The sequence below is a fragment of the Folsomia candida genome, unplaced genomic scaffold (genome assembly GCF_002217175.1).
Source record: "Folsomia candida strain VU population unplaced genomic scaffold, ASM221717v1 Fcan01_Sc001, whole genome shotgun sequence".
Taxonomy (NCBI): Eukaryota; Metazoa; Arthropoda; class Collembola; order Entomobryomorpha; family Isotomidae; genus Folsomia; species Folsomia candida.
This window is the reverse complement of record NW_019091193.1, coordinates 24,383,107-24,398,899: the sequence shown is the minus strand read 5'-3', so window position 1 is coordinate 24,398,899 and position 15,793 is coordinate 24,383,107. Positions and strand designations below refer to the sequence as shown.

General features: G+C 41.7%; 3 protein-coding genes across 5 annotated transcripts; 2 read left to right on the top strand and 1 right to left on the bottom strand.

Annotated features, from left to right (window-relative positions):
* The first annotated feature begins 54 nt into the window (after positions 1-54).
* Positions 55-1,322, top strand: LOC118434020. Its single transcript, XM_035846661.1, has 3 exons — positions 55-185; positions 257-385; positions 456-1,322. Exons 1-3 carry the CDS (start codon positions 88-90, stop codon positions 589-591), a joined length of 363 nt encoding a protein of 120 aa, XP_035702554.1. The 5' UTR covers positions 55-87; the 3' UTR covers positions 592-1,322.
* LOC110844944 (dual specificity protein kinase CLK1) lies at positions 1,153-2,830 on the top strand. Its single transcript, XM_022091286.2, has 7 exons — positions 1,153-1,270; positions 1,365-1,431; positions 1,492-1,635; positions 1,711-1,714; positions 1,881-2,371; positions 2,468-2,567; positions 2,717-2,830. Exons 1-7 carry the CDS (start codon positions 1,153-1,155, stop codon positions 2,828-2,830), a joined length of 1,038 nt encoding a protein of 345 aa, XP_021946978.2.
* Positions 2,831-2,872: 42 nt separating this feature from the next.
* Positions 2,873-15,774, bottom strand: LOC110842559 (polycomb protein Asx). Of its 3 annotated transcripts, none has more exons than XM_022088329.2 (15): positions 15,568-15,774; positions 15,057-15,380; positions 13,538-14,958; positions 13,088-13,448; positions 12,846-12,996; positions 12,213-12,774; positions 9,807-12,124; positions 9,677-9,716; positions 9,532-9,560; positions 9,321-9,448; positions 8,846-9,194; positions 6,477-8,537; positions 5,380-5,614; positions 4,948-5,267; positions 2,873-4,833 (listed from the first exon to the last, which is right to left on the bottom strand). In XM_022088329.2, the coding sequence occupies exons 2-15, from the start codon at positions 15,254-15,256 to the stop codon at positions 3,817-3,819; spliced, it is 9,192 nt and encodes a 3,063-aa protein (XP_021944021.1). In that variant the 5' UTR covers positions 15,257-15,380; positions 15,568-15,774; the 3' UTR covers positions 2,873-3,816. The 3 variants fall into 3 exon arrangements, with proteins under 3 accessions (XP_021944021.1, XP_021944022.1, XP_021944023.1); XM_022088330.2 differs by having other exon boundaries at positions 9,963-12,124; XM_022088331.2 differs by lacking the exon at positions 6,477-8,537 and having other exon boundaries at positions 15,568-15,771.
* Positions 15,775-15,793: the final 19 nt, after the last annotated feature.

Here is a 15,793-nt window from a genome sequence, read left to right as displayed (position 1 = left end):
TTGTCTTCACTTGCCGTTCTTAATTGACATGCTTTTATTCACATGCAGATGAATGCAGTGGCTGAGGAGACGCTTGTCCGGGAGGAGATGATCCTTGTGAAAATGTTGAGTGAACTGCCCCTCCTCAAGACTGAGCTGAGCCGTGCGACCAGTGACACGGACCTCTACTACGCCAGGAACAACATGTAATAAAAAACATAATACGAGATGTATATATTAATTGGCATAAGACCTTCTCGTCGTCGCATGTACGTAGTGATCGTCTTCGTCGTAAAGTAATTGAAGCCGAGCGAATTAAGCAAGACCTGGATCAGGAACTAAACCAACTCGATGAGAAGCAAGAGTACGATTCGACACAGAAAGAGATGTGGTCGAACCTTTCCAAGTAAGCGTCTATAATATTATATTGGTGATATTCGCCACCAACGATCAGTCAAAATTATTACTGATTGCAGATTCCTTAATGTGAAAGTCTCCGTTCTGAAGGAAAAACGCGAAGAAAGGTTGCATTTGAGTGACGTTTCGAATTTATCTGGAAGGCAATATTTCGAAGCTCAAGACTTGTACGCAACGGGCTCAGGGACAAGATGATTCCTGTACTGAATGACTTTTTATTAATTTGTTAAAACTCCATAATGTTTATTTGTACTATACATTATTATAAACATGAATCAAATAAGATTAATCAACTTAAACTAGATAAACTTAAAATCAACTTGTGTCTGCTCAACTAAACAATCAAATACTCATAAATATAGAGCACTAGAATTTTTATAGTGCATAGTACACAGAATCGTATATCAATCAGGCAGGAAAACTTCTGTGTATGTATCTGCCTATGTTTTTACTGCTTGACTACTGCCTTCGTAGTCAGCGTCAGTCTCCACTTCTGGGTCAGCTCAGCTTCTATCAACCCTTGTTCCACGACATTTTCTCGGAGTTGGTTTATTTTTTTAAAAAAACTTGGTTTAAATAAACGTGTCTGAATATTTACTATTTTCAAGTTCTCGACATTAATCACTTGTGTGTTCCCAACTAACTATAGAGTTTTCTTCTACTTGTGTGATCAGATCAGAAATCTAATATAATTTTACATATTTAATTGTCCACCGCCACGCTCTACAGACTATGAAATTCGTGAGAAATTCCGCAATGCCTCCGTTTCCAACTTCTGCTCTACGATCACCATTGCCAATCGATTATGGCCCAGAGGACGAGGACGAACACGGTCACCTACGGCTGAAACCCTCGTCAGTGCTTTGCAATCGTTGTATGTATCTTTTTTTCGAAAAACTGAATTTAAAATTGGACATATATTCGTGGGTTGAAGTTAAGGTCGTTAATATTGGATTTGTTTACAACAGACAAAGTCTTGACCCAGATCAATAGTGGAACTTTTGGGCAGGTCTGGTCGGTAATTGATTTGTGGTCGTAAGTTGCCCAATTGACTCATTGCATGCAAGTTAATAATGGATTTATATTTTGTTGAAGTTCTGAAGGTCTAAGATATGCTATGAAGGTCCCTTTCCGCAAGGATAGAAGGGACGACATGCCGGACCAGCAGCTACAAGGTTCCAAGAAGGAGTTGGCTATCCTGAGAGAACTGAACATGCTGAACAAGTTCCAAAATGAGGGGTTCGATTTTCATAATTATAATTTGCTGTAGAACTACCTAAAGACTTTATAACAAGGCTGTTTGGTTATTTTCAGACTTGTAGTTAAATTGATAAGTAATTTCGAAATTAGAGATCATTGCTTCCTTGTGATGGAATTATTAGATATAAATCTATATGAATTTCTGGTACATTATTATTTCACTCATTTGACGACCTATTTAAATATAATGGGGACAACTAATTTGTTATCATATATTGTTCTAGAGAATGAACAATTTTCGTCCTTTTTCAAATGAACAGGCGATTCATATCTCGAAACAACTGTTGGACGCTGTACGATTTGTTCATTCGCTGAACATTCTGCACGCAGATATCAAACCGTCGAATATTGCTTTTGTGCATGGTGACTATGTGGAAATGCCTGTCAATGACACCAATGTGGAGTTTGGCGGAAAAACGCAACCACAAAATTCCGCGTACAAAGTTTTAATTCAGACTCAAATTCGACTGGTAGACTTTGGAGCAGCTCGGAACTTGAGGGACTCATATACTCCGACGGAAGGAAAAGTCGGAACTCGCGAGTATCGACCCCCAGAATCAATTTTACAGCTTACATTTGACACGTTAGCTGATATTTGGAGCGTTGGATGTACTCTGTTTGACGTCTGGATTGGATCTACTTTGTTTGAAGGTGTCCAAAACGGTAATCAATGTTTGCACAGAATGGAATACGAGCTTGGACCAATGTCGACCAGGTAAAACTTGACGCCAAGCTATCACGAGTGGCACGAGTGGTGCTTATAAGCACCACTCGTACTCAAACTCTGGTCAAATTGTACATTTTTGTCCAGATACTTGGAGACACTTTCTGAGGAATTCATGGCTGAACGAAGGCTGGTAGAAGACGAATCTGGGAGTCATCATCGTGAGCCATCTTCCTCTCTTTTAATTGTAAAAAATCTGGTTTATATTGACTCACCATATATGCATACATATATTTACTACACGTGCTTAATCCAGACGTGCGTATCCATTTAGTGCTGATTTTTTATTATTTCCCGCAGAAATATTTTAACCAAAACGATGAAATAAATATGAAGGCTTTCAAATTGATCGAAAAGATGCTTCAGTACGAAGCACGAAGCCGACCAACTGCAAAGCAAGCTCTAAACGACTGTTTATTTCAACACTCGCAGAACAACAAAGTGACATAAGGATAGAGATGTGCCATTAGTAATAAGATAGTCAAGTGAATTATTCCTGTAAAACTCGCTGCGAATTTATTTGCGTATTTTATATATTTTACATTTTTAGCTTTTCTATAATTCTGTATTCATTTCCACCGACGACTGCTACTACTACTACCACTAAATAATTAGAATTTGACATATTTTACTTACCACGAAAGTATAATAATCACATTTTTTAACGAAACGAGAGACTTTATATCTGTATATACAAAACCAATAAAAGAATGATAATGATGAGGATACAAAAATTATAATAATGTGTTGCTGCTTAATTTAATACTAATTGAGACAGGATTCGTCATTTTGGTTATAATATTAAACACGGGACAATGCTAGCATGTGTAGTTTAGTAATACTGAAAGTTATTTTAAATAAACACAAACAATGCACTGGGCTTGAAATATATTTGTATGTCATATATAAGAAGGAACAAGTGCGCGTCGTTCATAAAAGTATTTTACCGGGTGGGACAAGTTCTTATCTAGTAATTATATTATCTTCATCCATATTCACAGGTAAATTGGCGTCAAAAACGAAATACCACTAATAGCTAAAAAAACATAAAATTATTCATACTAATAATTAGTACACTGTCATATTGTGCATCAGAGGTGGCGAGGTGGACAAATATAAAAAATAAAGAAATTAGTGTACGCACACAAAGCTTAAAAATCACACCCGTCAATAAAAAAGAAACCTCCCCAACGTGAGAACGGATTAAGTTACAATTTATGAAAATAAACAGTCTTGTGTGCAAACCGATAAAAATAATGACACATTTGATTGAGTACTACTCGGATTTATGCATGTATGCTGATGAAGATTAGTGATTATATTAGCTCAATAAATGACTCAAGTTGAAAAAACAGCGTCTCCTCATTTCAACTCAACATGGCTAAAGAATATTACAAAAGTTTTAACGTTGTCATAATATAGTTACACATGGTGAATTATCGTATCAGACATGTCAAACACAAATCAGAAGGACCAATGCAATCGTCGTGACAAAACCGACCACATTTTCGACACATAATCATAGCCCGTAGGTCACAAACACAGTTTCCACCAGAGTCCATAATTATTTGACCGACTTCCTCAACAACTCCGTTGAATTCTGAATTGTTCTCGCTTCTTGGCAAACCAACCATCGGCGAAGAGTTGGAATTGTTACTACTCCCAATCATCATATTTCGAACTCCACTCCCATCGTTCAACACGAGGTTCCCAACATTGTTTATCACTACTCCACCACCACCACCACTAACGTTACTTCCACTCATTTTAACATTCATTCCTTCAATTGCACGGAAAATGTCAAATTCTTGTCCCCCCAAAAGTCCAGATACGTCGCCACCCCCTTCTACGCTGATCCCACCACCTTGTGTCGTGTCAGGTATGCTAATTACGGGATGTTGACCTGGCTGTGTAGTCGTCGTAATAATTCGTGCAGGTGCAACTCCATTCAAATTGAGGTTGATGAGTTGTCCCGAAGAAGAATTTGGACCATTAGTACCCCCAGACCACGTAGAACTGATTTGACGAGCATGGTTATTGTTATTTGGCGATTGTGCTGTAACGTTTAGTACTTGATTTATTGTTTGCTGATGAACAATCGTTGGGGCTTGGGAAACTTGAACTTGAACAATATTTTGATTTCCGTTTAGATTTAACGAGTTTAAATTGACGTTGGGAAATGAAAGGGTGGACCCCTGCTGTTGAATTTGAAGACCAGATGAACTAATTTGTTGCTGTGAAGACGAACCATCAATCCCAGACAAAGAGAATTGGCCTCCCCCTCCTCCTTGTTGAGTTGTGGTCGATGAAATTTGAGATGTCCGATTCACATTTTGCGTAAGGGTATAACTCCTCTGTTGTACTTGTTGTTGTTGATGTTGTGCCATCGTCGTCGTCCCGCTATTGTTTACAGTAGCCACGTGTTGTATAGAACTTTGACCACTGTACACGACCTATTGAGGACAATGCAATTCATTCATGAGTCATTAATCATTTGAGCTGGACTACTACTACTACGGATAAACATGCGAACTACATATTTCCAGTAATTGAATAAGTTGTATTACCCGTACACCTCCACCCTCTTGGATTTCCAACGTGGGAATTGACATGGTCTGCTTGCTACTATTCCCCCCACCATTCGACGAAGTCACATTAATGACTCTATGGTGTTGACCAAGTTGAATGATATTTGAGGCATCCACTGGAGTTGATGAAGAAGTGGAGGGTGTCGTAGGCCCATTTGCATTTACATTTTGTTGTTGATGATTTTGGGCATTTATAATAATTTGATTTCCTTGGCCTTGAATGGGAGGCGGAGCACTGGACGCTCGGGCTGGAGGTACCTTGTTCATCCCACTCTGGTCATTGCTCAGGATGAGTTGCCCTGTGGGAGGAAATTACGATGCAGAAAAAAATCAGTACAAATTACACTTAACAGACCAAGTCTCTTTTAACTTTAGAATATTTAGAATTTTTGACGTCTAAATGAAACTCACCCATAATGCTGTTTATGTTTAAGGCTGGAACGGCGAGATTCGTCGGCATCCCATTATTCCCCGTCGTCTGCACAATTATGTACTGCTGTTGTCGAACACCAGACGAGTCCACCGAGCACGACGAGCTTCCTTGAAGTGGTAGCATTGTTACCGTGTTGGGCAAGGAAGGAGGTCTACCCCCACCACTCGTTAACCGTGAGGGCGAGGTCGTGGGATTATTATTGTTAGCACCAGTCTGAAAATATGTCAACAAATTTTGCTTGTAAATAGTAGTACAAATTATAACTATTAGCAATGTTTCAACTAATGCATGTAGTAACAGCAGCAAAAAAGCACAAGTAATTTTTGACTGAATGCTTGCTACTAGGCCAATTCAAGCCACACACTAGATCGAATTTATATACCTCGACATATGTATCATCATAACACAACTATTACTTGGCGTCAAAAGCGCAATTAAATATTTACGTTGACGAAGAAGGGGAACAAATAGCAAAATATTGCATGCAAAGACAGTCCACCATTCAATATGGTGTGGGTTCCCTGGAAAAGGAACGAGCGTGCAAATGAATGCATGCACCAGCAGAGCAGCAAGACAACAAGTTTCTGTTGCATAATGTGAAAGGTACCTCGATGAAAACTTGATGATCCAATAATAACATTGCCGTACCTCAACCTTATTTTCACGAGGCTGACCATCACGTCAAAACATAGTATTAGATTAATACGAAGCTTATTTTCAGCAAGTCAGGTACCGTGATGCAACTCTCGACATACGAGAGACAGTCGAAATATATGTATGAAATTGACATACGAAAGCAAAGAAAATGGTGGTTAAATTTCTCGCAACCCGTAATTTGGGAGAAATCATCCCAACAACAGAATCGATTGAAACTGAACAGCCAAGCTTAATCCAACACATATATTGCTCATCAAGAGGAGAAGAAGAAAGGGTTCAATATTCTGAACTAGTGTAAAGCCATACATTTTTAAGTAGGTAATGTAAATATGTCTACAACTGAAAATCATATTCCGGGGTTCAGGCAGCAGGAGAGGGCGAATGGCCAATTGGAGGACTTTATGACAATGAATCTCACCTGGAACATCAGACTTGCATTATTGCAATCAATGCTGCCCCCACTAGGAACAGCAAGGGGGGATGAAGAGGTGGTAGTAGCTAGGCGAGCCAAGTTGCTGTTGTTACCGACATTACGAGTACTATGTGATGGGGTGGACGACACTGGGGGCATGGTCACCAAGCTACTGTTGCCATTGCTGGTTTGAAGCGGGTGGAATGAGTGGGAGGAGGAGGAGAAAGTAGGGTTGCAAGGCTTGAGGGAATACCCCTGACTCACAACTATAACTTCCTGTTGCTGTTTCTGACCGCCAACAACACTTTGCGCAGTGGTCCAAATGCGAGGCTGTTCTCGTTTATTATTAGTATTATTGCTAGTGCTAGTACGAGGTGCAGAGTTGATGAGAGAGCTTTCTCCCATTAGGAATGGGGCAGAGGATGTCACTACAATTGTAGTGGCGTCTTGGGTCGAAGGAAGGTCAATCATGTCGGCAATGGCTTGAGAGTCTGACTCAGAAATGAGGCTGTAAGGACTATCCATCCCAGTACCCAGGGCGTCATGAAAATCCATAATTATTTCGGTGGGGGTGTTACAATTCAAGAAGTCGGACATTAGTGACTGTTGCAACTGTGTCCCACCAGACCTTCCACTGCTCGAACTAATCACATTGCTGTTCACTGCGTTTGCCGTCGTCGCTGTGGTGGTAGTGAATGTCGAAGAGTTCGAGTTACTTGCAACGGTGGGGGAGATGATCATGAAGCCTTGGTGCTGTTGCTGTTGAGTAGCGTCGACGATATTGGTGCTAGATAAGGTCTGCTGGTGGTGAGGAGAGCTACTATTCCTCACTTCCGCACTTGATAGTTTGACCACAGGGGTGGTGTTTTGCTGATCAAAGGTAAGTGGGGAGATGGATCTGATGTTGGACGCGGCTAATTGGTTGGTTATAAACTCGGCAAGATTAGAAATCGAGTTCGACGAAGAGGATCCTCCTCCTCCCAAAAGTGACGTCCCATCAATTAACTCTCCCACAATATCTGCTTGTGTTGACGACATTGACGCCTGGTCCACGCTAACCAGCCGGATACCTTGCTTTGGTGCAGAGGGTTGCGTCCCCCCTAAATTTATCTGACCAGGAACTCCCACAACCTGTTGCTGCGATTTTCCCCTCTGGGTAGAAACTAATTGAATCTGTCCACCACCACCACCACTGCTTCCTCCTGTCGCAGGACTCGCCATCCTGGTGGTACTATTTCCACTGATTGTTATAAAATTGGCTGCTCCTTGGAGACGCTTACCATTGCCCATTGCGATCGCTTGCTGACCTGCGGTAACATTTCCACCACCACCACCGTTGTTGGTGGTGGCGTAGCTGTAGGTAACCGGTCGTGCAGTCGTAAGTCTCACATTGTTGACATTACTTGTCGGGGGTGTGGCAGCTCGATGAATCGTTATGGTGTCTCCGTTGCTCGTTACAATTTGAGCTCGAACCGGATAGTTGTTCGAACCACTATTGCCACCACTACTACTATTGCTGGGACTCGATGGATTCTGGTTGCTACCAACGCTGACAAGTTGCTGGTTTTGTATGTGGACTAACTGATGCCTAATCACGGGTGGTGATGACGACTGTGAGCTGACCGGGATGGTAAAGGTCTGACGATGAAATTGGTCTCGAGGGGAAGGAGGAATCAAAAGCTGCTTGTGAGTCGTCATTGTTGATGAACTGCCACCAACAACGCTAGCTTTAGTATTATTATTATTGCAATTAGTGGTGGTGAATGTAGTGGTCACAGGATTATTAGTAATGGAAGAAGAGGAAGTGGTGATGAGAACACTGGAAGCACTGTTGGGCCGACTAGGCTGTGACACCAATGGACGACCCAATTGGTTCACATTGACAAAGGTGGCAGGCAATTGAATAGTTTGCTGCTGCTGTTGCGGTGTTCGCTGATGCTGGTGGACTTGTTGGGGGGAGGTGATGGGAGGTGGTTGTGCAGGTTGCTGATGGATTTGATGCTGCTGTTGTATGAGCATAGCCAATTGTTGGGGTGTAATTATTGTGGTGCTTGCACTTTGCTGCGGCTAGTAAGTATTATACAAAGCATAATAAATTGTAGTAGTGCACATTAAAAGTTGAATTGCATTCATTACATACATAATGTTATTTCGGGTGAGTGAGTGTACCATTAGAAGGTGTCGGACCTCCAAAAAATAGTTAAACAAAAAACCACACCCACCACCCAAAACCCACATTAATTAATACCATTTAAATAAATAAATAAAAATCACCGGCACCACTCCCAAAAAAACTAACCCACCCACAAATAAAGCATATATAAACAGTTAGAGAAGAAGAAAAATAATGTCAGCGGAGAAAAAGAGCAACTTACCACAAAGGTGTGATTTTGTCCGCGAACAATTATTGGAGTTCCACCAGGTTGTACAGGTCTGATGAGGGGAATGGTTTGACCAGATAGTGTGTGTTGTTGTTGCTGTTGCTGCATTGCATTATTTACACCTGGTGCGTGTGCAATTGCAATTTGCTGAGGGGTTCCAGTTATAGTAGTTCCTCCGGGAGACTGGGGGTTAGTGAATTGGGTCAAAATCAGTTTCTGATGTGGTCCCACGCCACTCAGTTGGATAGGGAGAGACGATCCTGACAACAGTGTTGGTGTGGAGGATCTTCGCTGATGAACCTGAATCACTTGTCCTCCATCTCCTACTTGAGTCAAACATTGCCTAGAAAAATTACGCATCCAATAATTATTGATTATCTATCAAGGCAAGTAGTTGCAACATTATTTACGTGCCACAATCCTAGGCTATTATTACAAACTAAACCCAAGTTGAGAATCAAAACCGTACCCTTGAATCATTCGGAATTGTTGAGCTTGTTGCTGCTGCTGAACCTTGGTCGGCACCGGAGGTGGCTTTACAAGCTGATGTTGCAACTGATCTCTATTCGGGCTATTTTGAATCACGGCTCGACAAATCTGACAAATGCATAAATACAAATGTAATGTGATTGCCCTCTACTCTGAGAAATTACTACTATATTTATAAATTGTTTTCTAACCTGGTATGACCGCTCCAAATTAATTTGCCCTGTAAGTAGGAAACATATAAGTTTATTATTTAGCAATTTTAATTTTCAATTTTAGTAGGTCCATACAGTAAATGTAAATTGATTTATTTGAACTGAAAATGAATAATATACTCACCAGGTGGATGAGATGCTGAAATTGGTCGAGGCACTTTGTTCTTTAAATTTGCAAAATGAAAAATAGTGATTATGAAATTTTTTCCTGCCTCATGTGAAAAATTTAAGAAATAAGAAAGAGTGACAATTACAGCTTCATGAGTAGCAGGAGAAGAAGAAGAAGACGCTTGTTTGTTTGGAGCACTAGAAGTACAAGTGGTGGTAGTAGTAGAAGAAGGAGGAGGAGGAGTAGAAGAAGATGAAAAGCTTGGCGACGAACAGGTCCGACTGGGATTGACTTCACATACCTTATTACTTGATTTTGGACGGGACTTTTGATTTTTGCTATTACTGCCAGATTCCTGAGATGCGTTGCTATCAACTATTTGGTTAGGACCAGGCGTCGGTTGAGAGGACCCCGTGCAAGTCACTACTGGGGACCCATTGGTAGAGATTAGAGTCGTAGTGGAGTTTGAAATATCAGTAGCAGAGGAGACTGTTATCACGTTTTGCTGGGATGATGATGATAATGCTACAGGAAGTGTAGTACAAGTTGTGTTTGTAATTGGAGGAGGAGGAGACGTGGTAGTTGTAGAAGAAGATTGTAAGTGAACTTGCGGCGAAGAACTGGGAACTGCTTGCACAATTTGTGGATGTGTTTGCACGGTCGTTGTAAGTACAACTTGTGACTTGGAGGAAGGATGCACAAGTGATGAAGAAATGGGGGCAGATGGTGCAATGGACTTATTAACAATAGACACGAATATAGGTGGTGGAGGAGGCCTTTCTTCAACAATTAAACAGTTTTCTTTCTCCGCTTTGCTACTTAAAGTGTAGGTCAATGGTTCAGATTTAGTAGACAGTGCAAAAGTAGCAGGTGTGGTAGACATGTTCGGGCTTTGGTGAGTAGTAGTTGTTGGCGGAGGTGGTTGTGGTGCAATGTCCGTTTTGATCTCGTACACTTTCTTGGCTTCATCTCCATCAGCAGGATTAGTTGGTCTCGACTTTAGATCATTGTTCGGCTCGGTGGTACTATTATCTTCGGAGCAGGAAGATGGAGCTAACTCAACCGAGTAAATCGTTTCTACTATGTCTTCCGCTTTCATGTCCTCAGTTTTCATCTCCGAGACTACATATGTGGTTGTCGTAGCCAGTGGTAATGTGGAACATGTGATGGACGGCAACGATGCAATGGGTATGGGCTCTAGCTTTGTGGAGGTTGTTGTTGTCGTCGTCGCCAGGATCCGTTTTGGTTGGTTAGCTGAACTCTTCTCTAGGCCAGGTTTCAAGTCTGCCGTCGTCACGATTACATTAGGAATGATTGTGACATCACCACCAGAGAGGGTCATGGTGCCAGGCTTTGTACAACTATAGTGGGGTGAGGTGTTGCGGGTTCTGAGCAACGTATGTGTGGGTGACGGAGATTGAGATTTTGAATAAGTTGGGGAGGCCAATCCTGAAGTAATCGAAACTAATTTCATTGGCGATGATGACACGAATCTTTGTACATCCGACGGGACGACGGTGAGTGTGGCTGGAAGGATGCATTGTATTTCAGGAGGTATCAATAAGCAGTTTTTGGAATCACTACTTCCCGCTTTGTGTATAGAATGATTCATCGTTGTCGTCGTCGTAGTCGTTACATCAACTGCCTTTGAATCTCTCAGCGAGTCTCGAAGTTGTGTATTTCCACTCTCTGTTGAAATTGACGACAAATTATTCGAATTTGGATGAATAAGCGTCAAAGTTGCACCCGTTCCCACAGGTACAGAAACAATTGAGGGACATGATGATGATAATGATGACGACGTGATTTGAGTGGAATTTGCTGGGAGGTGTTGGACTTCAAGTGAAGATGTTGATACTGTTGTTGCTTCTGATGTCTTATTAATTTCTGGCATATCCACTTCAATGGCAACATCTTTTTTGGGCGCAGTGCTCGTTACGGTACGTAGCCTCCTAGTGCTCGTGGAAGTAGTGGGTGTATTGCTAAGGGACGACACAGTGCTGGTCGGTGTCGGTGGTTGTTGCTCTGGAAGCTGAAGTGGAGACAACTGGAACTGGATGCCTCCCACTATGTCACTAGGGGTAATTTTTAAGTCTGCTGGTGCATTTTCAATGATTGAAGGCATGTCAATGCAACTGGGTGTCTCTGCCCTCTTCACGTTCTGTTCTGCATTATGAACTAGAGCGATGTGAACTTGTTTATCACAATCTGGAGAAACTTGAAGTTGAGCACATGATGATGATGATGGTTTCGGCGATTCGGAGGAAGAAGATCCGTGATGATGAATTTCCGATTTTACCATTGAACTGGTATTGGTAATTGTGGTCAAATCAGACATTCTCGTTCTGTTCCCAATTTCAGATATTTCAATTGCTGGCTTGATCTTGCTGGATAGAATTTTCTCCTCTTGTTTCCTGGGACTAGGAACTAATTTGATGGAAACATCTCCAAGTTTATTTTGGACTAGATAGGAGCAAGAGGAAATTAAAAGAAGCCATTCAATCATCGTTAGTCTATTAGAAATGAAAATATAACATGTGCATGTGCATACCTTCTTCAATTGGAGATAGTTTCGGAGGAGCTACTTTGATCTTTTTCGACTCATCCATGTCAATCTGAACTTCTTCGACCCCACTCCTTTTCCTATTTCTAACTAAATTACGCTCTTGAAGAGATGACGCAATGGGTGAGCGTGACCTCTGAACCAGCAATCCAGTCGTTCGGGCAGACGACATTTCCTGATCATCTTCATATTCTCCTTCCGAACAAGTTGCTTCATTATTTGCATCAAAATCAGCGTCATTTTCATCGTCATCTTCGTCCTCAGAGTAATCATCGTCCAATTCAAACTTGTGGAACAATTTCTCTTGTTGAGATTTCTGTTTATTTTCCTTTTGATCAGCCACAGGTCCCACCACATCCATTGGTGACAATTCCACGGATGAGGAGCAGGTTGGAGACCGTAATGGAGATCGTCTCAGATTATATACAGAAGGCTTGCTGGGAGGGGCCAAGCAGTTGTTTGCCATACTACTTGTGGCAGTTGAGCTTTCCTCAGTAGTAGAGCCAAGGGCCAGAATTTTGTGCCCCCAGATTGGTTCAAAATGTTTAACCTGAAATGTTTTATTATGCATATATTTGCTGCAGTATGTCATATTACAACCCAAACGCTTGGTGGACTTACCTTCCATGGGTCCAACTTGGTTTTATCCTTTTCAGCATCGAGACGATTTTTGTATCGTTGGTCCGGCGTAAATTCTCCGTCGCTCAGCATTTGCCTCCATTGCTGACATGCTTTTTTGAAAAATTCGTTGTTCAAAGCAGAATCACGAAGGCTGTAAATAACACATGGTTAAAGTAACTTTTGATTTTTGCTAATCATTAATTATTGGTTAGTGTCATAACAAATTGCATATGATAACTTACCGCAACGAACCATCCTCTCCTTTCTCACGATCCACTTCTGGTAGGAGTTGGAGCAACTGATATTGATAAAGCTGTGGCAGCGAGGAAAATGTCCCGATTGTCATGACCTTGTGAAGTGGATTAATTTGAGTCAAAATTGACCGTGGCGATTCCAGGTCGATACATCGATCCTTCTTCGTCTGTTCTAGTTGCTCCGCTGTCGATAACTTTCGACTATGGCGCTTCCAAGGACGTCCAACACCAAAAGTCGTATGAATAGGTCCTCGTTGAATATCTTTAATTGGTTTATTACTATTGTTGAGCTTAATGGAGGAGGTTTCTTCTCGTGCTTTATTACGATTTTGAGCCTCCAACGCTTTTTCTATAAAATAAAATGTCATTTGAGTATTACTTAATTCTTATTATGATGATGAGTAAATGGATAAAGAGTGAACAAAACAAGTCGCTTACGGTTTTCTGCTGCTAGCGATGCTTTCACGACTGTCCTTGTCCTGTACATCGTCGTAGGTGGAGTGGGTAGTACTGCAGGTATTCCTGTTGAAGCTGATGATGAATATGTTGTTGTTCCAGCGGTGGAGGAAGAAGAAATCAGCTTTGAGGGTTTAATTACTGGTGCACTTTTTGCAGAAACGCTATTGCTTGAAGTGTTATGTGTTCCTTGCAGTTTATTCGTCGAATAGATACGTTTCCTTTTCCTGCGTCGGGAGGACACTCCTCTCCCTCTCGTGCCCGTTGGTGTGGATGACACGACTGGTCGAGCAGAAGAAGAAGTGATGCTACCAACAACACGTTTCACCATACCACCACTGTCTAAATTTCCAAGTATGGGTTTGTTCAAAGGTTTAATTGAAGATGCACTTGGCACGGGAGGGGTCGAACCAATTACAGTTTTCGAATTGAGATCATGTCCTTGCTGCTCCTCGATCTTAATATCGTCGTTATCATCGGGTAATTCCACTAATTGAATCAAAACTGATTTTCTCCGATTTGGCTGGAATTGAGAATTCGGAGATCTTGGGGGCGGAGGTGTGGGTGTTTTTTGGAGTTGTTGCAACTGTGTAAATCTATTGACGGGAGCTCTTTTCATATTTAAATGCTGCTGCTTCAATGCGTCATGGGACAACAATAGGGGTTTCTTTGGGGCACCAGCACTAGTATCTATCACAGAGTTCAATTCTGTCTCTTCTTCGACCATTTTCGTCTCTAGCATCATGAGTGGGTCGAAACGCACGTCGGGTGAGGAGTGACCACCACCCCCACCACTAATTTGTCCATGTCCATGACGGTGGTGGTGCGGATGTGACACAAAACTAGAGTTGAATTTTGTCAAGGTATTCCGCATGGGAAGCTTGCTGAAAACATTACTTCGTACTGGAGCAAGTGTAACTTTGTGATGTTGGTTGAGTAAAATAGGGGATATATTTGATGATGCGTGTAATCGCCTTGCAGAGTGATGATTACCCATGGTAAACTTTGGTGCTGGTAATGACGAGGACGACGGCGATGTTGACGATGGCGGAGGACCTTGTTTACTCGCAGTAATGCTTAGACCTCTACTTTGGGCCGCCATTTGTTGTGAGCGACTAAGTGGGCTGGAAATTGGCTGCAACTGGATTTGTTTGTTATTTAAACTAAACAGAGATGCTCCACCACCCACAACACCAACAACAGCACCCTGATGAGATCCTGGGCGAACTGATAAACTGCTTTGATGCTGTTGAGTAGTAGTAATAGTAGAAGAAGTAGAAGTTGTAGCGGAGGTGCTAATCGTCGTCGTTGAAGAGGAGCCCCCGCTCCCACTACCACTACTGGCCGATACAGGCCCAATTGTGGTGATGGTAGTTGACCCCGCCGTGCAAGGAGGGACAGATCTGTGAAACAGTTACCAATACAATTACAAAATTAAATTATCCAATAATGCTTAACATTTTTCAGCATGGAATTTTCGTTAGGTTTTTGCTTTACTGACCTTTCCGGCATGGCATGGGAAATTTCAAAGATGGTAATCTCGCTGGAAATGGAGCGAATGGACATTTTGACCTCTTCTGAGAGATTAGAAGAGGAAGAGAGACCGGGAGGGATGTCCAGACCTGGGAGTGGTGGTACCAGATTCCCTCCACCTTGTCCTCCACTCGGAGGGGGAACGTTTTGTCCTCCAGCGTTAGACATGGTACATACTGATGATGGACGTCCTTCTCCTCCAAAGGAAGAGGGTCGTGGTGGGGTGGCACTGAATCAGTGACCCTCCTCCTACCACACAATCCGACCCCAACATGAAACAACTGGATCAACCCTGCAACAATTCATAATTTCATTATTATCAATATTCGCGAATGTGGAGATTTTGTTTATTTTTAAATTTTATTTCTTCTCAGATTCAAGATAATAAAACAACGAGTATTTTTTTTCGACGAATGAAGTATGACCATTTTGTAGATATTTTTGTAGATAATTGGTGAACAAAAGATAATTATACTCACAAAAACGACTTCCTGGATTTCTTCCCCTTCCTCAAAACGCAAAATTTTCTAACCAAGACTTATTTCTGGTACTGGAATAAATCACTTTTCTGCTTATCGTGATCGCGAGCCATTGTAAAATTTGTAATAATTTCTTTGAAACTTATGAAATTTCATGAATTTAAAGGACTGCGCTGCTGGAATAAAGGTTTTGTTATTCAAAGGATTATACCATCCAAATCACCTA

What these genes read in the sequence shown, in the direction of transcription:
- LOC110844944 (XM_022091286.2), top strand. Translation starts at nt 1,153, where the DNA reads ATGCCTCCGTTTCCAACTTCTGCTCTACGATCACCATTGCCAATCGAT. An exon ending in GTCAGTGCTTTGCAATCGTT is followed by an intron (nt 1,271 to 1,364) that starts GTATGTATCTTT and finishes TGTTTACAACAG; the next exon opens with ACAAAGTCTTGACCCAGATC. An exon ending in TCGGTAATTGATTTGTGGTC is followed by an intron (nt 1,432 to 1,491) that starts GTAAGTTGCCCA and finishes ATTTTGTTGAAG; the next exon opens with TTCTGAAGGTCTAAGATATG.
- LOC118434020 (XM_035846661.1), top strand. Translation starts at nt 88, where the DNA reads ATGATCCTTGTGAAAATGTTGAGTGAACTGCCCCTCCTCAAGACTGAG. An exon ending in TACTACGCCAGGAACAACAT is followed by an intron (nt 186 to 256) that starts GTAATAAAAAAC and finishes GCATGTACGTAG; the next exon opens with TGATCGTCTTCGTCGTAAAG. An exon ending in ATGTGGTCGAACCTTTCCAA is followed by an intron (nt 386 to 455) that starts GTAAGCGTCTAT and finishes TACTGATTGCAG; the next exon opens with ATTCCTTAATGTGAAAGTCT.
- LOC110842559 (XM_022088329.2), bottom strand. Translation starts at nt 15,256, where the DNA reads ATGTCTAACGCTGGAGGACAAAACGTTCCCCCTCCGAGTGGAGGACAA. An exon ending in CCAAGTTGGACCCATGGAAG is followed by an intron (nt 12,775 to 12,845) that starts GTAAGTCCACCA and finishes AAAACATTTCAG; the next exon opens with GTTAAACATTTTGAACCAAT. An exon ending in CAATTCCGAATGATTCAAGG is followed by an intron (nt 9,195 to 9,320) that starts GTACGGTTTTGA and finishes TAATTTTTCTAG; the next exon opens with GCAATGTTTGACTCAAGTAG.